Genomic DNA, 23,375 nt, shown 5'->3' with positions numbered 1-23,375 from the left:
GAGAAAATGATTAAAATGTTTAAAAACAATGAACCTCAAAGAAAGATTGGAAGGGATTTGCATGTTCTCCCTCTACAGTGCAGAATATCATTAAACCATTCAAGGAATCAGGAGGAATTTCAGTACGTAAGGGCCAAAGGTGCGAGCTTAATCTGAACGCTCGTGATCTTCCATCCCTCAGACGGCGCCGCATCAAGAGCCACCACTCAACACTAGCTGATATAACCACATGGGTGAGGGATTAGTTTATCAAACCTTTATCAAGCTCTACAATACAGAGTTACTGCACAAATAATACTTAAATACCATGTCCAGAAGCGGCGTCAACTTCTCTGGGCTCGGAGGTATCTAGGATGGACCATACTGTTGTACATCTTAAGACGTGCTTGCAGGAAGAACGAGACAAAATAAAAGCTGAAACACTAAATCACTCGCTCTCCTCGGTGCCAAAACCTCTTTTAAGTGTGGTGAAAAGGAACGGCAACATTACAAAGTGGTAAATGCTTTACTGTCCCAACTTTTTTTGGAATGTGTTGCAGGCCTGAAAGGCAGGAATGGATGTTTATTAATAAATGAAATGAAGTTGAGCAGATAAAACATGAAATATCTCAGGTTCAAAGTAAATGTAAGGAACACTGTGTTTTTTATTATTTGCATTTTCCATGCTGTGCCTGATCTGTTCTGATTTGGGGTTGTATTTTATTTCATGTTTCACCACAATCATGTCTGTATGTAGGTGCCGGACTGGCCGATAGCACCGCTGGGGATTCGGATCTTGTATCCGAGCATCGAACAGGCTAACGTAGTTTCCCTTTATATTTATGTTAGATTTTATTATGTGCTGTATGAGTTCTGTATGAGTTCAGGAATGAAACTGAAACGCTCTCTGACATTCAGGATTCTAAAGAAATGAAACTTCCGCAGTGGAACTTAACTCCACGCCGATCTTAACCTTGCTGCAGACGAGGCCGAGGTTACAGGATGTAAATGTCGTAGCTTTTTATAGTCTATACGAGTCTGGATGCAAAGAGACGCGGTAAACACGACTCAGACTCTCCTGCAAGGTCGAGGGATTGGAAATCAATGTGAACACCAAGAACACTTCAGCCAGAAACCAGGGGGAGAAAATATGAAGAATTAAACAGTGTAAAACCAGCGTGTGTCGAGAAAGTGCTGCAGTAATCGAGTTCAAAAGTTTATGAACGTCAAGGCTTTCGTCTGGAACTGGAATTATTTTAATTCATTCATTTAATTCACGATATAAAATAAATAAAATGATTTTAACTGTGTGGCAACAGTTTAGGGAAGGCCCTTTTATGTTCCAGTATGACCGCACTCCTGTGCACTAAAGTGTGTAGAAACGTTAGTGACCTGACCTTAATTCCACTGATCACTGCTGGGATGAATTGGAAGGCTGATTTAATGCCCCGACCTTAAAAACGCTGTTATGACTTATTGGTACAAATTCCCAGAGACACATTTCAAAATCTTCTGGAAAGCTTTTATAGTCACGGATGGGGTACCGACTATATTACTATATTACTGTCTACTGAGCTGGAATGGGACCTCCAAAAAGCTCCTGGTCAGGTGTCACCACCACTTACCTCCAGGTTTTACCTCAGTCAAGTACTTCATTTATAAATACTGATAGAAGTGTATGGAGCAACAGATGTGTGTTCGGGGCTACAGTTAGTAACTGTATAACCACAAAGTTCATCTGTATGGTAAGTAAACTGTAGCTTAAAAATTAATTAATGTATGTATTAGATAGGTAAACCTAATAAAGTGCTCAGTGATTCTATATTATTATTATTATTATTATTATTATTATTATTATTATTATTATTATTAATATTTTTAATATTATTATAATTATTATTACTATAAATGTTATTAGTAGTACTTTTATTATTACTATTATTATTAGAGATGTAGATAAAGCTGTATATTATTATTAATATTATTATTTTATTATCATTATTATTATTATTATTATTTTATTATCATTGCCATTATTATTATAATTGTTATTACTATTAGGGCTGTATATGAAGCCATATATTATTATTTAATATTTTGTTGTTATAATTATCATTATCATTACCTTTATTATTATTATTATTAATAATAATTGTAATATTATTATTATCATTACTATTATTATTATTAATATTATTACTACTACTACTACTATTATTATTATTTATTAATATTATTATTATTATTATTTATTATTATTATTATTATTATTATTAATATGACTACTACTACTACTACTACTACTACTATTATTATTATTTATTAATATTATTATTATTAATAAAAATATTTTTTTTATTATTACTGTTATTATTATTATTATTATTTATTAATATTAATATTATTATTATTGTTGTTGTTATTATTATTATTTCTTTGACCAGTGGGACCATTTAAACACTGTGGTGGATATTAGAGAAGCTGAGAGGAGTCAGACTAGAATGTTCTGTCAGCTAATACACAACGTTTTAGCGGGTGCAGCGGTAAAACACGCTAATCTCCGCTCTGCTATTGGATGACCGGGCACTTATACAGACAGTAATTGGCTCGTGGGAGGGAGGAGGGCCGTAGCGATTCATCATGACTGCTGCAGTTACGACCTCTGCTGGCTGATCGATGGTGCTGTGTGTGCAATACTGATCTCTAAAGGAGTGTGTTCGTCACAGCCCCCTCTGGCATTAGTGAAGGTCTGCAGCAGTAGAGGTGAAATACGATCGGGGAATTGGATATGACTAGGAAGGGAAATTAGGGGGAAATGCATTAAACATTTCAGCCTCCAAAATCTCCAGCTGAGTGTTTGGCTTGATGTTCACTGTAACACGTCTTTATGTGTAAAGAAGCAGACGGCAGGAGCGAGTGTGAACGCAGGGCCTCCACCCCAGCCAGCACGGCCCGCCCGCAGGTGGCATGACCTCGCCCGGCACTGGCTCGGCGTGACACGCCGCCATCGGACCAGCGGGTACATCCTGGTAACTTTCACAGACCACGCCCACCTTATAAATGTTTCTGTAGACGGCAGGTTGTAGTTTGATGATCAGATCGCTGCTCGAGGGCGACGCCAGTAGCGGATAAATACATTCATGTAGCATTTAGCACGTTAGGTCAGGTGACTGATTTTGCTAATTACCACATGTAATTATGTCACTGTATTCCAATAGTCTTTAGCCTTGTTGACTTCCTATAACCCAGGGCGGCGCTGTGCTCTGATTAAAGAAAGCCAACATGCTCATATTAAAGCTCTATTGGAATACAGGTTTGCCACAGAACCTGTTAGCGTGTTAGCACAGCTTTGCAGATGACTGCTCACCTTCTCTGTGTCTGGATCAGTTCACGCTCGGTGTTGTCGCTCGTGCTAAATGCTTAATCTGTGTTTCCTTCAAGTCTGTATCACGTTTAACCCCACTGAACAGGACAAGGTCGCTCGATTCCTCAAATTTACCTCGTTTTTAAGTCACCATTAGCGGAACGATGCTAAACACAGTGGTGTTAAAGTCATGTGAGCGGAACTTGCTTTAGTTCTTGTTATTATGGTACTAACACTGTACTAACGCTAACATTTCTCTCTCATACGTTCAGCAGTGTGTTTGTGTTCCCAGAACTCTGTGCTCCTACGACTCTGACGTTCCTTCAGTATAAAACATTAGGGGTTCTTGTAAGATGATTTAGCACTGGGTAGATTCAGTAGATGTCAGTATATGAATGCCTGTAGATCAGTAGCTTACTGTGGGAACACTGGACCTGGGAACATGAGACCCAGGAACACAGGCATTAGTAAACACATGGTGCTAGCAGTATAGATTCTTAAATGCATGGACCGATGATGACAATAACAAGGAAACATAATAGACAAACATGGCTTACATATATACCAATCAGCCATAACATTAAAACCACCTCCTTGTTTCTACACTCACTGTCCATTTTATCAGCTCCACTTACCATATAGAAGCACTTTGTAAGTCTACAATTACTGACTGTAGTACATCTGTTTCTCTACATGCTTTGTTACCCCCTTTCACCCTGTTCTTCAATGGTCAGGACCCCCACAGGACCCCAGCAGAGCAGGTATTATTTAGGTGGTGGATGATTCTCAGCACTGCAGTGACACTGACATGGTGCTGGTGTGTTAGTGTGTGTTGTGCTGGTATGAGTGGATCAGACACAGCAGCGCTGCTGGAGTTTTTAAACACCTCACTGTCACCGCTGGACTGAGAATAGTCCACCAACCAAATATATCCAGCCAACAGCGCCCTGTGGGCAGCAACCTGTGACCACTGATGAAGGTCTAGAAGATGACCGACTCATACCAGCACAACACACACTAACACACCACCACCATGTCAGTGTCACTGCAGTGGTAACAAAGCATGTAGAGAAACAGATGGACTACAGTCAGTAATTGTAGAACTACAAAGTGCTTCTATATGGTAAGTGGAGCTGATAAAATGGACAGTGAGTGTAGAAACAAGGAGGTGGTTTTAATGTTATGGCTGATCGGTGTATATGACTGATCAAAAATGGATCATTAAAACTGGAGTCCTGGAAATATGGGGCCCTGAGGACATAGAACCCTGCAAGGCTTTGGAACCCTAAGGTCCAGTGAACACAGGGGTTCCAGGAACGTTATTATTGTTACACATGGAGTCTCGTAAATTTAGAGTCCTGGGAACTTGGTGCTATAATAAAGTAAAACTCTGAGAATCACATGCCATAAAATATAGGGTGGTGACAAAGAGCCTGAAATGTACAGCACTGGGTACAAAACGCTTTGGGAAACTGGAATCTGGGAGCCGTACCAGTATAGGACAGGCTCTGTTAATGTAGGGCACTTGGAACATAAAACCCTAGATAGGGTCCCTAAGAGCGAAGAGAGCACTCAGAGCACAGGGAGTGTACGCCTTCTTTATTTATCTAATATTCTTTATTAATATGATTAATAACTCTATACATATCATAACGCAGGAGGTTTTAAATGATATGTATACCTCGTCGTGTTCTATTGGTGTGTTTTTCTTCTTCTTTTTGTTCTGTTTAACCCAAAGTCTAAATCTATTATTATTATTATTTATTATTTCATCATATTTCTTTCAGAATTGTGACGTTTGAACTTTTATTTGCTTTCAGAATTGCGTTTGTTCGTGTGTCGTTTCTAGGTTGTTCACCTGCTAACCTCTAGGCATTATCACGCCGCCGTTCAGGATACGGAACACGGTTCGAAGCGACTAACACGCCCGCTAAAGAATGAAAGCCAGCGAGGGCCGGTTAGCTGTTAACCTCTCTCCGCTTTCATTCTTTTCTTCTGTGCTCTTCAGTCGAGTCATCTGTACAGAGCCTAAAGAAAACAGCGCTAAGCATCTAGGAGAGGAAATCACTTCATAATCTTAGATTATTTTCTCATAATATTTATTTAAATGTGGATTTACAGCCTGTGTTGTGTTTTGATTTCACTTTGTTTCCAGAAATATTGGGACGGTGTGTAAGACGCTAATAAAAACAGAAAGCTGTGGTTTGGAAATTCACTCCGACCTGCATTTAAATAATAAAAACGTGATTTCTGATTCCAAAATGTTGGGACGGAGCGATTTAAAAAGATCTACACCGATCAGCCATAACATTAAAACCACCTCCTTGTTTCTACACTCACTGTACATGTTATCAGCTCCACTTACCATATAGAAGCACTTTGTAGTTCTACAATTACTGACTGTAGTCCATCTGTTTCTCTGCATGCTTTGTTAGCCCCCTTTCGTGCTGTTCTTCAATGGTCAGGACCCCCACAGGACCACCACAGAGCAGGTATTATTTAGGTGGTGGATCATTCTCAGCACTGCAGTGACACTGACATGGTGGTGGTGTGTTAGTGTGTGTTGTGCTGGTATGAGTGGATCAGACAACACCTCACTGTTACTGTTGGACTGAGAATCGTCCACCAACCAAAAACATCCAGCCAACAGCGCCCCATGGGCAGCGTCCTGTGACCACTGATAAAGGTCTAGAAAATGAGAGACTCAAACAGCAGCAATAGATGAGCGATCGTCTCTGACTTTACATCTACAAGGTGGACCATAGAGTGGACAGTGAGTGGACACGGTATTGAACAAAAAGAAAAAGGGGGCTAACAAGGCATGCAGAGAAACAGATGGACTACAGTCAGTAATTGTAGAACTACAAAGTGCTTCTATATGGTAAGTGGAGCTGATAAAATGAACAATGTTATGGCTGATCAGTGTAATTAAATTATACATTCAGGGGAGTGTGTTAGGTACGGCCCTCCTCGGTCAGGGTCGGGTGTGCTTTCTGTTTTTTATTAGCACTTCACACACCGTGTCCACTTGTTTTATTTTATTAAATAAATGAAAGTTGTTCTGATGTGATTCTGTGTGTATTTTTGCAGGAGAACTGTGAGACCCCTGTACCTGTAGGAGACTGGAAGGTAACAGAAACATACAACATACTACTGATATGTCTCTTACTGTCTGGTACAAATCCTATATGACACTATGTGACCAAAAGTATTTGGACACCCGACCATGAGGTTGTTGGATGTCCCATTTAAAAAACAAAGTGTTGACTGTTAAACTCTCTCTTTTTAGTTCTTTTTAACTTTCCTTTATGGTACTTGTTCGCTATCGGTCTCGTGCCGGTATTTAGGTTTAGATGGAGTTTACCATCCACTTTGGGCTGCATTCCCAAACAAAGCCTCTATCAGTTGGTGCTGGGCTCTTCCCTGTTCGCTCGTGCCTGGCAAGAGACGGAGGGGGTTTATCTTTTTTTTTTTTCTCCTCCTCTACCCTCCGTTTCGTGGCACAGCCAGAGCGTTTGCACCACCGGCACCCATGCGCTCCTGGAACGCGAGGGAAAGAGAAAGGACAGAGACCCGGTCTGCGTTCGGGAGGTCACATGAGTCCTTTTTTCAGGTTGTTTTTATAAAAAAATGAAGTCAACATCTTTATTCCAAAAACAGAAGGAGACCATCCAGACTGTTATCAGTGAAAGGTGCAAAAACCAATATCTGTTATGCTAAATGGGTGACTTGCATATGCGTGAAGGTACCCTTGACACCGAGGCGTATATTGGGATTTTAAAGAGACAAATGCTTCCATCAACAGTGTGGCTTTGTAAATGCAGAGTGTGTGTGCTTCACCAGCCTGTCTGCAGTCCAGATCTGTCTCCTATTAAAAGTATACAGTGCATCATGAAGAGGAGAATCAGACCATGTTGACCACTGCGACTGATGAGTAAATTTCACTTAGTTAGTGTCGTCATTTCCCAAAGCGTTAGAAAGTGGAAAACAGGGAGGAACCGCCCCTGTCCCGAGTTTTTGGAGTGTGTTGCAGGGTATCAAACTCTAAATGTGTTAATGTTTATAAACTACGATGAAGCTGATCAGTAAAAATATTGGAAATCTTTTATTTCTACTTTTATTAGTTAAATAAAGATTCAATATTATTAATACATCACTGATTCTTCTTTCAATTAAGTTTTACAAGACGTCCCAACTTTTCTGAAAAGTAAAATCTGCCCTAGAGAGCCTCTTAGTGGTTACAGTCGGTACTGTATTAAATTCAGACTGCGGTTCTGTTTCAGCAGCAAACTTGATCATTACAGCAAATCTAATCATCTTAATTGATCACGTACCGGAAGCTCCGAGTCATCAGCTGTAATGTGTTCCTGAAATCAGCACACAGGGGGGATTAAAGTCCGGCCGGGTTTTAATAGAGAGGCTCATCCGAGCACTTCACAAGCATCTATAATTCATCAGGATGAATGAAGTTCAGTACCAGAGACTTTCTACTTTTGTGGTCAAAAGTATTCGGACACCTGACCATGACCTTGTTGGACATCCCACTTCTGAAACAAATAGCATTAAAACACAGTGACGTCTATGTGCTGCTCTTGTGAGAAGCTTCTCACAAGACTCTGAAGTATGTCTGTGTATGGGAATTTGTGCCCATTCAGACAAAGATGACAGCATTTATATGGCTGGGTGCTGATGTTGATGTTCCGGTTCATCCTAGAGCTTTTCAGTAGGGTTGAAGTCAGGGCTCTGTGCAGGACCCGGGAGCTTTTGCTGCATGGAGCTTTTGCTAGAACAGGGAAGGGCCTTCCCTAAACTGTTGCTCCAAAGTTGGATGCATGTCATTTCCTTTATATATTATTTTTTATATTAGATGTTTTACACCTGTAAGCAACTGTTGTGGCTTGAACACATGAATCAGAAAATAAGAAGGGGCATCCCAATACTTGAACCCTGATTGGTTTTCCCACTGCTTTATCCCGGTCAGGGTCATGGTGGGTCAGTCAAGTCTAATTTATTTGTATAGCGCTTTTAATAAAAGAAGAAACGAGTGCCAGAATCTGGCATGGCATGTGGGTTTATTAGTGCCAATGGCATGAAAGTAAGGCACCATCATTACTTAGGGGTATGTAAACATTTCGGAGCAATGCAGTTGTCTTTTTCCAGCTCGTTGGTGGTTTTTAGGCTTTCATTCGTGGGTATGGCAGGCAGACGTTGTTTACACAGCACTAGTGAGCTACATAGTGTGTAACTACACCGAGTAGTGCATTTATTAGACATCTATAATATTTAAAACACTGGTGTGTGGTTTGGAACACAACTTTTTAAACAACTTTTAAAACTTTTTGGAAACATACAGATATTCAATTTTCTAACAAATTAGTCCCACATTTTTATATAAACGCACCGATCAGTGATAACATTAAAACCACCTCCTTATTTCTACACTCACTGTCCATTTTATCAGCTCCACTTACCATATAGAAGCACTTTGTAGTTCTACAATTACTGACTGTAGTCCATCTGTTTCTCTGCATGCTTTTTTTTTACCCTGCTTTTACACTGTTCTTAAATGGTCAGGACCCCCTCAGGACCACCACAGAGCAGGTATTATTTGGGTGGTGAATCAATCTCAGCACTGCAGTGACACTGACATGGTGGTGGTGTGTTAGTGTGTGTTGTGCTGGTATGTGTGGATCAGACACAGCAGCGCTGCTGGAGTTTTTAAATACCGTGTCCACTCACTGTCCACTCTATTAGACACTCCTACCTAGTTGGTCCACCTTGTAGATGTAAAGTCAGAGATAAACAGTTGGGAGATCTTTTATTCTCATAAAAATTTGACCTCATTTTCACCCCCCTTTAAGCTAAACGTCTAACCTCTTCAGCGGCGAGTAAGATTTCATAAGAGATTACATTTTTTTATCCCATGTTTTTCTTACATGCTTTATTCCCTCATCTGATGATCAGATTTGTCCTAATTTTTTTTTATAAAACTTAAATCTGTTGTGTAAGTAAAGCATCAGAATACTTGACACCCGTGCACCTCTCACTTCTGCTTCTCACCTTTCAGTGTCACAGGTTTGTTTAGTAGAGAAAAGAAAATCACATTTAAAATGTTAATTAAAACAGTGATAATGAGGGAGCAGCTGAGTTCAGGTTTAATGATCATTTACATATAAAAAATACAAATAAGTTTTCTAAAAAATAGGGCTGCTTTAGAATATGCTTTTAGCGACTTTAAAGGTGGCACAGTTCCTCACAGCAAGAAGGTCCTGGGCTCGATACCCAGGTGGAGCGATCCGGGTCCTTTCTGTGTGGAGTTTGCATGTTCTCCCCATGTCTGTGTGGATTTCTAGCTAACACACAGTTAGTATCAGACCGTTCAAACCGATGTTCAAACTGACTGTCTGTCTGTCTGTCTATCTATCTACTTGTCTGCCTTTCTGTCTGTCTGTCTGTCTGTCTGTCTGTCTGTATCTGTCTGTCTGTCTGTCTGTCTGTCTGTCTGTCTATCTATCTATCTATCTATCTATCTATCTATCTATCTATCTATCTATCTATCTATCTATCTATCCGTCTATATGTCTGTCTGTCTCTATCTATCTATCTATCTATCTATCTATCTATCTATCTATCTATCTATCTATCTATCTATCTATCTATCTATCTATCTATCTATCCGTCTATATGTCTGTCTGTCTATCTGTCTATCTATTTGTTTATTTATATCTATAGACCTCCTCTTTAAAAGAATCAGTGATTGGTAACTGTGCTGCTGTAGACATTATTGTATTAATTGTTTATCTGATGTGTTTAAATCAGACACTGCGTGAGAGGGTACGTGCAGCGTAGGCGTTGATCTGATATATTTATATATTTATTGTTATTTATGTATTAGTTATTATTTATTACCGCTTTTTTTTTGGTGGTTTGCGGCGTGCCTGTGACCAGTCTGAGCCAGATCTGAGGAGGGAGTATGATGCTGCAGGGGGGAGGGTGGAGAGTGAGGGTGGGTGGGTGGGGTGAGGGGACTGTGAATCAGGACAGAACCACGTTTGACCTAGAAACACTGCAGAGGAGAAACGCTGGAAGAAAACAAGCTCAGCAGAGACTGACACCAAAACCAGCCAGTCATTCCACGTCAGCGCTCCGTCCTGACCAATGAGGGCTCAAGACGCGCGCTGGGGCGGGGCAGACGAGGATAAGTGCAGGACGGGGACAGGGAGGAGGGGAGAGAGAGAGAGAAAATCGCCGTAGCAACAGCAGCATCCCTGCATCCCTCTGCTGTCTGGAGACTAAAACGCCCAGAAGAAGCAAAGCAGCAGTTGCTGACTCATCTTCCTCAGTCTTCCTCACGCGCTCTTCCTCACCGTCTTCCTCGTATTGTTCTTCATCTTGGTACTGTTGGTACCCAGCACACACCCGCTCTGCAGCAGCCATGCCTGAGTGTTGGGACGGGGTGAGTGCCATTACACTCTGCATGTGTGGGAATTCTGGGTGTAGCAGCGAGAGCCTGACTGTCTGTGCACGTGATTTTAATCTGTTTGGGGTTTTGTGGGTTTTTTTAAAAAACATTTTGTGCAAAAGATAAAAATATATTAATTAATTCTATTATTCCCTGATTATAATGTGGCAGCAAGACAGAAAGCCTGTGTGAATTTCAGTCAGTGTGTTACTGTGTCTGTCCATGTTTTATTGTGTGTCTTTGTGTTATAGAGAAACGTGGTGTGTTTTTAATAAAATTAAATAAATATGCACGTGCATGTGAACAAGCTGCAAATGTACATGATGCAAGGTAAAAAAATACAACAGATAATAACAAAGCAATATTAAAATACTGCAGAATTAATAATAATAATAACAGTAATAATAATAACAAATTATACTCATAATCATAATTTAAAAAATTCATTAAAAATGATAATAAATGAATATAAATATACTAAAATATAATAATAATAATAGTAACAAATCATACTCCTAATCACAATAAAAAATAATTTAAAAATAATAATTAAAAGACTGATAATAAATTAAAAAACATTATAATAACAATATTAATAAAATAAAAAATAATAATACAATAAACTATAATAATAATAATAGTAACAAATCATGCTCATAATCATAATAAAAAATATGTAAAAAATAATATAAAATGATTACTTTGTTAATGTTACTGTGTGCCTTGCACCCATTAAAAAGCTGGGATAGGCTCCAGCACCACCCTGCAACCCTAATTGAATAAGCGGTTAAGAAAGTGAGTGAGTGATTATAAATTAAAAAATATAACATTAATAATAATAATAATAATAATAATAATAATAATAACAATAATGATAATAATAATAATAATAATAATAAATTACAAATAGAAATAATACTAAAAAAGAAAATAATAATACAATAAACTATAATAATAATAATAATAGTAACAAATCATACTCATAATAAAAAAAATAAAAAAAATAATATTTAAAAAAATGATAATAAATTACAAATATAATAATAATAATAATAACAAATCATACTCATAATCATAATAAAAAATAATTAGAAAATACTAATAATATTACAAAATGATAATAAATAAAAAAGTAATAAAACAATATACTAAAATATAATAATAATGAATTAGAAATATAAATAATAATAAAATGGAAAATACAAATAATACAACAAACGATAATAATAATTATAATAATAATAGTAACAAATCATACTGATAATCATACTAAAAATAATGTAAAAAAAAAAAAATAATTAAAATAAAAATAGAAATAACAATAAAATAGAAAATAATAATATAATACACTATAATAATAATAATAATAATAATGTGATTTGTGTAATATATGTTAATAATACTACACTAAGTATTAATAAAACAGTAATATAAGTTATATATTATAATGTAGCTTTGTGTAGTGACACAGCACTATGTACTGATGCAATTTATCGTTAAATCAATAAAATAATACAATTGCTATTTATTATAAAACAATCACAAATTTTACGCCACATAATCATGTAGTGAAACAATAGAAACCTTTTAATACTACACTTTATAACACAGCAGTATATATATCAACCTGAATCCCTGAGAAACATCCGGTGTGAGACGTGAACACACCCTGGACGGGGCGCCAGTTCATTAGAGGACAGAACTCATTCACACGTTCACACATTCACACGTCCGCTCATTAAATACACTTATAATCTGATCAGGAGCGGTCTGGACATGTCATTTTAAAAGCACAGGTATGAATTTGTAGCTTCACGTCCATCCTCACTGTCCTGGAAAGGCTTTTCACAGGGTTTTAGAGTGTGTCTGTGGGAAATTGTGCCCATTCTGTTAAAAGGATGTTTGTTAGGACGTTTGTTAATGTTAAAAAGGTCAGACACACAGTCGGTGTCTCAGATCATTCAGGTGTTTAATGGGGTTAATGGAGGTCAGCGGCTCTGTGAAGGTCAATCTACATTAAACTCATCATATCTCGTCTTAATGGACATTAGTTTTGTGCAGTCTTGGTCTCATTGTTGTTGTAATTGTTGTATATTTACACACACATACACAGATACACACATACACAAGGATCACCATACAAAAAAATGGGAGTTTTTGACACATTAGGTCCACGCTGATGTGATTATGATGTGAATCTCCAGTTGTACCACAGTACAGAGGCTCTCGGCTGAATCTAGACCGAACTGGGATCTCAGTCCAGGACTGGGGAGAGTGAATTACACTGACGTCATGTTTATCACACCAGTATAAACTGACTTGTGCTTTGTAACATGATGCATTATAATCCTGGAACAAACCATTATAAAAATTGTGGCTATATAAGGAAACTCATGGTGAATTATATATTGTTTGCTATGCCAGTCAAGTGGTGCTTTATTGGTGTGTCAAGTACCTTTGCCCACGTGCTTTTGCCCCCAACACCAGTCTGAACTGTTTACAGATGTTCTTAAAAATAAATCTGAGGCAAACGTGTATTAAGAAAAAGGTAAAACAATTATAGGGTAAATTCGGAGCTGTATGATGATTTATGCTACGTGGCAGTGCAGATGCAGAGTCATTCGTATGCAGTCCATAGGACACTCACAAACACACACACACACACACACACACACACACACACACAGTGAATAGTGATGCAGCATGATTATCTTAAAGTTACTTTTTCTAAAGAATGTGAAGGCATGATTGTTTTGTACTTGTTAGTTAGGTGTGGCTCGATTATCCCCAGTGTTGGCACCTCCTTGGGATTTGGTGATTTTTAATTTGCTCTCAGGCAGTTAGAATCTGCAGCAATTTTCTGGTCTGCAGTCATAAATAAGAAAGGACAAACCGCATCACTACTAAATAATGACCTATGGTTGTCGCCGGCCATTTCTACACATACTGTACATTTACTTCTTTACTTTTCTTGGATGCGAGAACATGACGTCTGTGCATTTTATTAACATTTACATTAACGTTTACATTTACATTTATGGCAATTAGCAGATTGACTTACAATTATGACTGAACACAATTTTTTTTGAGCAACTGAGGGTCAAGAGCCTTGCTCAGGGGCCCAACAGTGATAGATAGATAGATAGATAGATAGATAGATAGATAGATAGATAGATAGATAGATAGATAGATAGATAGATAGATAGATAGATAGATAGACAGACAGATGGATGACGGATGGACGAACAGACAGACAGATCGACAGACAGATAGATAGACGGATGACAGACAGACAGATAAATAGACAGACAGACATACAGATAGATAGATAGATAGATAGATAGATAGATAGATAGATAGATAGATAGATAGATAGATAGATAAATAGACAGACAGATAGATAGACAGACAGACATATAGATAGATAGACGGATGACGGACGGACAGACAGATAGACATACAGACAGACATACAGTTAGATAGATGGAAAGACAGACAGACAGACAGATAGATAGATAGACAGACAGACAGACAGACAGACAGACAGATAGATAGATATATAGATAGATAGACAGACAGTCAGACAGATAGATAGATCAACAGACAGACAGATGGATAGACAGACAGACAGTACAACCGTTCTTGATCTTGTTGTATTTCCTGCAAACACTGGACAGTTACAGACTCACTGTGTGCAGTCAGACTTGGTAAATCCCGTATAAACCCACATGTGATGTGTTCAGGTCGTTTCTTTGTAAATTCTCTCAGAATCAAGGTTCCTGTGTTCATTTAAGAATAACATTTACATCAAGCTAAATAAAATCACTGTGAGATGTTGGTGACATTCCAGTGGTGAAATAATAACATGTTAGTGAACATACAGTCGCTTTATAAACACGTGATCTAACAGTTCAGTCTGAGATGAATAATTTTTGTGTGTGTTTTAGGAACATGACATCGACACCCCATACGGGATGCTGCACGTGGTGATCCGTGGGGCTCCTAAGGGAAACAAACCTGCCATTCTCACCTACCACGATGTGGGACTGAACCGTAAGTGTGTGTGTGTGTGTGTGTGTGTGTGTGTGTGTGTGCAATAACCAGTTCTGTTCTCATGAGTTTCTCACACTGCATGACAAAGTGTCGTCTGTTACTGCTGGTGTTAACTGGTGCTGTTTCATGAAGAATCAGTGTGAATGTGAACTGGATCAAAGTTTTCTGAGACTAATTAGTGACGGATGGTATAAAAAATCATACAGTGAATCCACCACACTGCATCTATCACTGCATCTATCACACTGCATCTATCACACTGCATCATACACTGCATTATACGTACACTGTATCTACCATGCAGCATCAAACACTGCATCTATCACACTGCATCTATCACACTGCATCATACACTGCATTATACGTACACTGTATCTACCATGCAGCATCAAACACTGCATCTATCACACTGCATCTATCACACTGCATCATACACTGCATCTATCACACTGCATTAAATATTTCATTCACATTTCATCTATCACACTGCATCTATCCCAAAAACACCTGACCATTTTATTTGAAACACATTTTAAAGGTCCCACACCTCTCACACCCCTCACACCCCTCACACCGTCTCATTCTGTCTTTCAGACAAGCTGTGCTTCAACACCCTGTTCCATAACGAGGACATGCAGGAGATCACCAAGCACTTCGTGGTTTGTCACGTCGATGCTCCCGGCCAACAAGTCGGAGCCGCTCAGATGCCAGCAGGGTACACACACACACACACACACACACACACACACACCCACCATTGTACTAATTCTGAATCTCTGTGCCACTCTTTTGCAGGTACCAGTACCCCACCATGGACCAGTTGGCGGGCATGCTTCCCAGCGTCGTGCAGCACTTCGGGTGGGTACGATTACACCAGTACGGTTACTGGTTAATGTACTGGGTTCTACAGTTGATTATATTTGTAAACGTTTATATACATTTATAAAATATGCTTGTCTGATGTTCTTCTTTTTGGAGTCTAATGTCCTTTTTGGGGGGGTCTGGTATATTTTTTGGGGGCTGATGTCCCTCTTTTTGGGATCTGGTGTCCCTCTTTTTGGGGTCTGGTGTCTTCCTATTTGGGGGTCTGATGTCCCTCTTTTTGGGGGGTCTGATGTCCCTCTTTTTGGGGTCTGGTGTCTTCCTATTTGGGGGTCTAATGTCCCTCTTTTTGGGGGGTCTGATGTCCCTCTTTTTGGGGGGTCTGATGTTCTTCTTTGTGGAGTCTAATGTCCTTTTTGGGGGGGTCTGGTATATTTTTTTGGGGGCTGATGTTCTTTGTGGGGTCTAATGTCCTTTTTTGTGGGGTCTGATGTTCTCCTCTTTGGGGTCTGATGTCCTCCTATTTGGGGTCTGATGTTCTCCTTTGGGGTCTGATGTTCTCCTCTTTGGTGTCTGATGTTCTGTTTGGGGTCTGATGTTTTGGGTCTGGTATATTTTTTGGGGGCTGATGTTCTCCTTTGTGGGGTCTAATGTCCTCCTTTAATGAAATGTTGCTATTATTGTTTATCATCAGATTTAAAAGCATTGTGGGTATTGGAGTCGGAGCCGGTGCCTACGTCCTCGCCAAATTCGCTGTAAGTTCCTTTCCTGTCCTGTTCTCTGTTCTTGAGCAAATATTCGGCTGGTTAATTTGTCCTCAGCATCATATCCGTCTCCCTCTTTTGTATAGCTGATCTTTCCAGAGTTGGTTGAAGGTCTGGTCCTGCTCAACATCGACCCCAATGGAAAAGGCTGGATCGACTGGGCCGCCTCCAAACTGACCGGGTTGACCAGCGCTCTGCCGGACACGGTCCTGCCTCACCTCTTCAGCCAGGTAAACACCAGCACACCTACCTGCATCATGTCATGTCGTGTCACTGCACTGTCATCACTTTAAAAATGAATGTATCGTGATGTTCTTGCCGTATCGCCGACCCGTAATCACGGCGTGTTGTTGATTTTGTGACGTTCAGGAGGAGCTGATGAACAACAGTGAGCTGGTGCAGAGCTACCGGCAGCAGATCAACAACACCGTCAACCAGTTCAACCTGCAGCTCTTCTGGAACATGTACAACAGGTAACACACACACACACACGTACATCATATCTGCTAATAATGCAGCATTCAATAAGCCATCACAAAGACTCTGAGCTCTCCAGTCTCAGTCTGAGCAGTGCAGCCAGCCTAGAGAAGAGAAGGTCGAACAGGGTTTCTCCATAATGCCAAAACAAATGTGATTCCTGTTGTCTGGTTGAGGCCCTGACACAAGTACAAAAGAAATATGTGAATGAGAATTCTTTGCTTGCTGGTGTAAAGAAGCCCGTGGAGTAAACATGATTTGATATGTTAAGTAATGTGGCATGTGTGACTGGAAATGTTATATTTTATTAGTTATTTGCATTAAACTCATAAGTTTCTGCGTTTTTAGTTTATTAGCAGAGGTAGAAGTGACTTTTTGAATGTTTCAGAATTCCAAAGACTGATACTGACCTTGACACACACTCACACACACACACACACACACACACATACAGTCATGTTCCTGACAAACTGACCATTGCAGTAAAATAATAAACAAGTTTGATGTGGAGAGTCGGCCTTGGACTGGGCCGCTGAGCAGAGCTAGTCTGAAGGGGCATTAAAGCGGGGTATAAATACTGCGATAGCCGGGCAGTATCCACCCTTCTCTCCTGTAAAGGCATGTGTGTGTTTGCATTATGAGATGGGTCCTCAGCTGAGTAATAAATCGATTGTTTGCTTTTACTATTACTCCGGTTGTCTGTGTCAATCTTTAAGTGTTATTTTGAATTCCCACAACACGTGTGTGTGTGTGTGTGTGTGTGTGTTTCAGCCGTAGAGATTTGGAGATGAACCGCAGCGGGACCGTGATCAATGCCAAGACCCTCAGGTCTGTTTCTTTTTCTGTTTTTAACTAATTAAAGATCATTCTTTCTGCTCCTGGTTTCAAGAGAAGATGATTTTGTAGGTGAAGGTGCCTGTGTATTTTGCCCCCAACTCAGTGAGGAGGACGGGTAAAGAGGAAAAAATGTCTCACATGATCATATTCTTCCTTTTTTTATGAGGGGTGCAAAATGTTGTCCCCGTTGTGTGTTTGTATGTTTTGTGTAGAGTATAAGCTGTAAGGTCTCGTTGTTTATTGGTGTGTTGATTTTCGGTAGATGCCCCGTGATGTTGGTGGTCGGAGATAACGCTCCAGCAGAAGAGGGAGTGGTGAGTGTTTACCTGAAATCTTTATGTTTGGAGATATTAAAACCACCTCCTTGTTTCTACACTCACTGTCCATTTTATCAGCTCCACTTACCATATAGAAGCACTTTGTAGTTCTACAATTACTGACTGTAGTCCATCTGGTTCTCTGCATGCTTTGTTAGCCCCCTCTTATGCTGTTCTTCAATGGTCAGGACCCCCACAGAGCAGGTATTATTTAGGTGGTGGATGAGTCTCAGCACTGCAGTGACACTGACATGGTGGTGGTGTGTTAGTGTGTGTTGTGCTGGTATGAGTGGATCAGACACAGCAGCGCTGCTGGAGTTTTTAAACACCTCACTGTCACTGCTGGACTGAGAATCGTCCACCAACCAAAAATATCCAGCCAACAGCGCCCCGTGGGCAGCGTCCTGTGACCACCAATGAAGGTCTAGAAGATGAGCGACTCAAACAGCAGCAATAGATGAGCGATCGTCTCTGACTTTACATCTACAAGGTGGACCGACTAGGTAGGAGTGTCAAATAGAGTGGACAGTGAGTGGACACGGTATTTAAAAACTCCAGCACAACACACACTAACACACCAGCACCATGATCCACCACCTAAATAATACTTGCTCTGTGGTGGTCCTGTGGGGGTCCTGACCATTGAAGAACAGGGTGAAAGGGGATAACAAAGCATGCAGAGATACAGATGGACACTACAAAGTGCTTCTATATGGTAAGTGGAGCTGATAAAATGGGCAGTGAGTTTAGAAACATGGTGTAAATATTATTATAATGTATTCAATTGCTTTAAATCTAATAGACATTTCTCAGCTAAACATGTCACACTTCTCTCTACTCCTGCCAGTGGGTCATAGAATAAACACAGAATCATAGAATCTGTTTCCAAGCTTCTTTTAATGTCTTCTCAGTAATAAAACAGTCCCTGGTACGTGTACACAGACTTTTTGACCCTCTGTGTGAGGTGCTTCTCTGGTATATTTTGCACTGTGGGCGTAAATCTAAACACACAGAAGCGGGTCAGCTTTCTCTCCTGGGGTGAAAGCTGCAGGATTTGGGTCAGCCTCCTGGACCGTGTGTTTATGAGTGTCGGTTATTTTTATCCTTGTTTTTGTGGCTGTGTATGAATCCCGGGTCAGTGAGCCGTCGCTTCTAATCCAGCTAACAGAGCGTGAAAAGTAGAGCAGGGAAATAAAAAGTGGGACAAAGAGAAGGAAGAGAGAAAGCAGCTATGAAGGCAGGAAGATGTGAATGTGGTAGCTTATAGTTATATAACCACGCAGATGTGGGTCAAACAGCATTTAATCTTCACTGTGATGTTTTGAAGAGAAGAGAGATGCATCCAGGCGTTTTAAGAACACATGCGTCAGAAAAATGTGATGATCATCACTGAGTATGTGTACAGAACAGAGAAAAAGCACCTGAACCTCATTAAGTCCTGCTCAGTGGTTGAGGTACTGGACTAGTAAACAGAAGGGTGTGTAGTGTGTGTGTCTGTACATGTGTTTGTATTATGTGTGTGTATGTAAACGTGTATCAGTGTGTGTGTGTGTGTCTGTACATGTGTTTGTATTATGTGTGTATGTAAACGTGTATCAGAATGTGTGTAGTGTGTATGTATGTGTGTGTACATGTGTTTGTATTATGTGTGTGTATGTAAACGTGTATCAGAATGTGTGTAGTGTGTATGTATGTGTGTGTACATGTGTTTGTATTATATGTGTGTATGTGAACGTGTATCAGTGTGTGTGTCTGTACATGTGTTTGTATTATGTGTGTGTGTGTATTTGTGAATGTGTATCAGTGTGTGTGTGTGTGTGTCTGTACATGTGTTTGTATTATGTGTGTGTGTGTATGTAAACGTGTATCAGAGTTTGTGTAGTGTGTGTGTGTGTCTGTACATGTGTTTGTATTATGTGTGTGTGTATGTGAACGTGTATCAGTGTGTGTGTGTGTGTGTGTCTGTACATGTGGTTGTATTATGTGTGTGTGTGTGTGTGTGTGTGTATGAAGGTTTTGTAGGTGCATCTGTGTGTGATTGTATTGTGTGTTAGTGCACATTGTGCATTTGTGTGTGTGTGTGTGTGTGTTCATGTGTGCAGAAGAGTGAAACTGTATATGTATGTGTGTATGTGTATAAGTGCAGAGGTGTTATACCTTCTACCTCATTTTGCTTAACTTAGACCTGCCGTCCTCATTAGTGGACACTTTCGTCTGCCATATATTGGTAGCAAAAGTACTAGAGAACATAAAACCATAAAGGGGTAGCTCATCGGTTAAGGTACAGGACTAGTAATCAGAAGGTCACTGGTTCAAGAACCACATCTACCAGTTTGCCGCTGTTGGGCCCTTGAGCAAGGCCCTCAACCCTCAATTGCTTGCAATGTATACAGTCTCAAATGTAAGTTGAAGTGGATAAAGGCGTCTGTGATGGTACCTACGGTCCATTTTTGATGCATTTACATTAAATGTATTATTCTATTTTTTTCCATCTATAGGTCGAGTGTAACTCCAAGCTGGACCCGACCAACACCACCTTCCTGAAGGTAAAAACCAGCCAACATACCAGATAAACATCACCGTCCTCATAAATATGACATGTAATGACCTACACGTGTGTTTTCTTTCAGATGGCCGACTCAGGTGGACTGCCCCAGATCACACAGGTACACAAAACATATAGAACCAAAAGTATTCGGACACCTGACCGTGAGCTTTTCAGACATCCCATTTTTGGGGGGTAGGGTGGGGGGAATGCCAGGTTTGGACAGATTGCATCATGATTAATTGCTTATACTTGTGATTCAGGTTCTGATTCTCTTTATTCTTCTTTATTTTATATCTGATTAGAAAGCAAATTTCTGTACCAGTGATCAGAAGGTTGTGAGTTTGATTTCCTCTGAGGGCTGTATTGGGGTCGTTAACTGTTTTTTTGTTTTCTTCCAACAGCCTGGAAAACTGACGGAGGCCTTTAAGTACTTCCTGCAGGGGATGGGCTACAGTGAGTCTTCACCTATAATCACCTCTTATACCTTAAAGTCTAAATGTGTGTCTAAAGTGTGTGTGTGTGTTAGTGCACATTGTTTGTGCTACTGTGAGTGTATGTGTGAATGTGTGTGTATGTGAACGTGTGTGTGTGTGTGTGTTTGTGTGAGTCTATGTGTGTGTGTTAGCATACATTATTTGTTCTTCTGGGTGTGTGTGTGTGTGTGTGTGTCTGTATGTGAATGTGTGTGTGTGTGTGTGTGTGTGTGTGTGTGTGTGTGTGTGTGAATGTGTGTGTCTGTATGTAAATGTGTGTATGTATGTGTGTATGTGTGTAAGTCAGTGTGTGCATTTGTGTGAGTTCTTCTGTGAGTGTGTGTGTCTGTATGAGAACGTGTGTGTGTGTGGGTGTGTGTCAGTGCACATTATTATGTATCTGTTTGTATGTGATTTGTTGTGTGTATTTGTGTGTATGTGTGTTAGTGCACATTATTTGTGCTACTGGGTGTGTGATTGTATGTGTGTCTATGTGTATGTGTGTGTCTATGTGTGATTTGTTGTGTGTGTATGTTTGTATGTGTGTGTGTGTGTGTGTGTGTCTATGTCTGTTTTATTGTGTGCGCATGTTTGTATGTCTATGTGTGTGTGTGTGTCTATGTGTGTGTGTATGTCTGATCTGTTGTGTGTGTATGTTTGTATGTCTATGTGTGTGTGTGTCTATGTGTGTGTGTATGTCTGATCTGTTGTGTGTGTATGTTTGTATGTCTGTGTGTGTGTGTGTCTGTGTGATTTGTTGTGTGTGTATGTTTGTATGTCTGTGTGTGTGTGTGTGTCTGTGTGTATGTCTGAGCTGTTGTGTGTGTATGTTTGTATGTATGTCTGTGTGTGTGTGTCTATGTCTGATTTGTTGTGTGTGTATGTTTGTATGTCTATGTGTGTGTGTGGATGTCTATGTGTGTGTATGTCTGATATGTTGTGTGTGTGTGTCTGTGTGTGTGTCTGTGTGTGTATGTCTGATCTGTTGTGTGTGTGTGTCTGTGTGTGTGTCTGTGTGTGTGTATGTCTGATCTGTTGTGTGTGTATGTTTGTATGTGTGTGTGTTGTGTGCATGTGTGTGTGTGTGCAGGAGTGTGAAGTTTCCTGTAACCCATTGTATCTATGTGTGTGTGTGTTTCCTGTCCTCTCTCAGTTGCGTCTATAAAGGATCGGAGGATGAGTGGCGGGCCAGGTACTTCCTGTTTCCTGTCCCACCTCATCCATCTGAAACTGAACTACCTCCTGTTTGATCTGTCTGGTCTGACACTGCGTTCACACCCCGTCTAATTAGAGTTGCTAGTTTAGGGAAGGTCCTGTCCTGCTCCAGCATAAGGAAAAGCTCAGTTTAAAGAAACTCCAGTGTCCTGTAGAGAGCCCCATTAAACAGCTCTGGGATGAACTGGACATCAACATCAGCGCCCAGCTGTACTGATGCTCTATTGTGCTACTGAATGGGCACAAATTCCCACACACAGACATTTTAACATCGTGAGACACCTTTTTACAGAGGTCACTCTATTTCAATACCATGTGCGCGCACACACACACACACACACACACACACACACACACACACACACAGAGGAACAAATGTATACTAACACACACATATAGACTTACACAAATACACAAACACACAGACTCAAACAAATACATACACACACAACACACATACACACACAAGTACATACACACACACGTACAGTACATACACACACACATAACACACACACACACACTCAAACAAACACACACACATGGAACGTCCAATAAGCTTGTGGTCGAGTGTCCGAATACTTATGAAACATCCTAAAAACCCAAAAAACAGCTTTATAGGTACAATATTGCCCCCCCAGAATGGTCTGGAGGGTCACATGACTTGAGAGGCTGCAAGAGCATGGGTGACACTGTCCACAGTCAAGCGAGTTTGCAAGTCCTGCTCCAAGATTAAAACCCGAGTGACGATGGGAGGGCACAGTGTCACACAGTCCTGGGTTTGAGGGGCACCAAAACCAGACTTGGGCAAAGATTCCGACGGCATGAGGTGCAGATGAGTTTCTGGTGTGAACGCGGTGTCGAGCGTTTCCTTTCATTCGTCGTCTGCGTTCAGTGTGTTTGATTTCTGTCGTGAGTTTCTGTGCATCCCAGCCATTGAATGACCCATCATGCCCGCTGCATGGCCGGCTGGCAGCTCCAGCCAATCAGAGGCGCTTGTGGAACAGGATACACGGGCTATACTGTCATGTGCTGTTAAATATAGAGCCGCTCTTTATTAAGGC

At 40.2% G+C, this 23,375-nt stretch overlaps 1 protein-coding gene across 7 annotated transcripts in view; it reads left to right on the top strand.

Moving 5' to 3' along the window:
- Positions 1-23,375, top strand: part of ndrg4 (NDRG family member 4) — a 40,333-nt gene that overhangs the window by 13,932 nt on the left and 3,026 nt on the right. The window contains exons 4-17 of one of the 7 annotated variants that reach the window (XM_063000333.1): positions 2,880-3,008; positions 6,434-6,472; positions 14,753-14,858; positions 15,453-15,573; positions 15,654-15,716; positions 16,375-16,435; positions 16,531-16,674; positions 16,814-16,917; positions 17,693-17,749; positions 18,021-18,072; positions 20,574-20,621; positions 20,706-20,741; positions 21,025-21,076; positions 22,250-22,288. In XM_063000333.1, the coding sequence (XP_062856403.1) occupies positions 2,880-3,008; positions 6,434-6,472; positions 14,753-14,858; positions 15,453-15,573; positions 15,654-15,716; positions 16,375-16,435; positions 16,531-16,674; positions 16,814-16,917; positions 17,693-17,749; positions 18,021-18,072; positions 20,574-20,621; positions 20,706-20,741; positions 21,025-21,076; positions 22,250-22,288 (1,051 nt within the window). Of the gene's footprint in view, positions 1-2,876; positions 3,009-5,230; positions 5,301-6,433; positions 6,473-10,590; positions 10,800-14,752; positions 14,859-15,452; positions 15,574-15,653; positions 15,717-16,374; positions 16,436-16,530; positions 16,675-16,813; positions 16,918-17,692; positions 17,750-18,020; positions 18,073-20,573; positions 20,622-20,705; positions 20,742-21,024; positions 21,077-22,249; positions 22,289-23,375 lie in introns of those variants that run through there. The other 6 variants (XM_063000332.1, XM_063000338.1, XM_063000335.1 and 3 more) reach the window with 6 other exon arrangements.

Source organism: Trichomycterus rosablanca, chromosome 8 (genome assembly GCF_030014385.1).
Source record: "Trichomycterus rosablanca isolate fTriRos1 chromosome 8, fTriRos1.hap1, whole genome shotgun sequence".
Classification (NCBI taxonomy): domain Eukaryota; kingdom Metazoa; phylum Chordata; class Actinopteri; order Siluriformes; family Trichomycteridae; genus Trichomycterus; species Trichomycterus rosablanca.
Note: the sequence above shows the minus strand (reverse complement) of the source record. Positions and strands in the feature narration are given on the sequence as shown.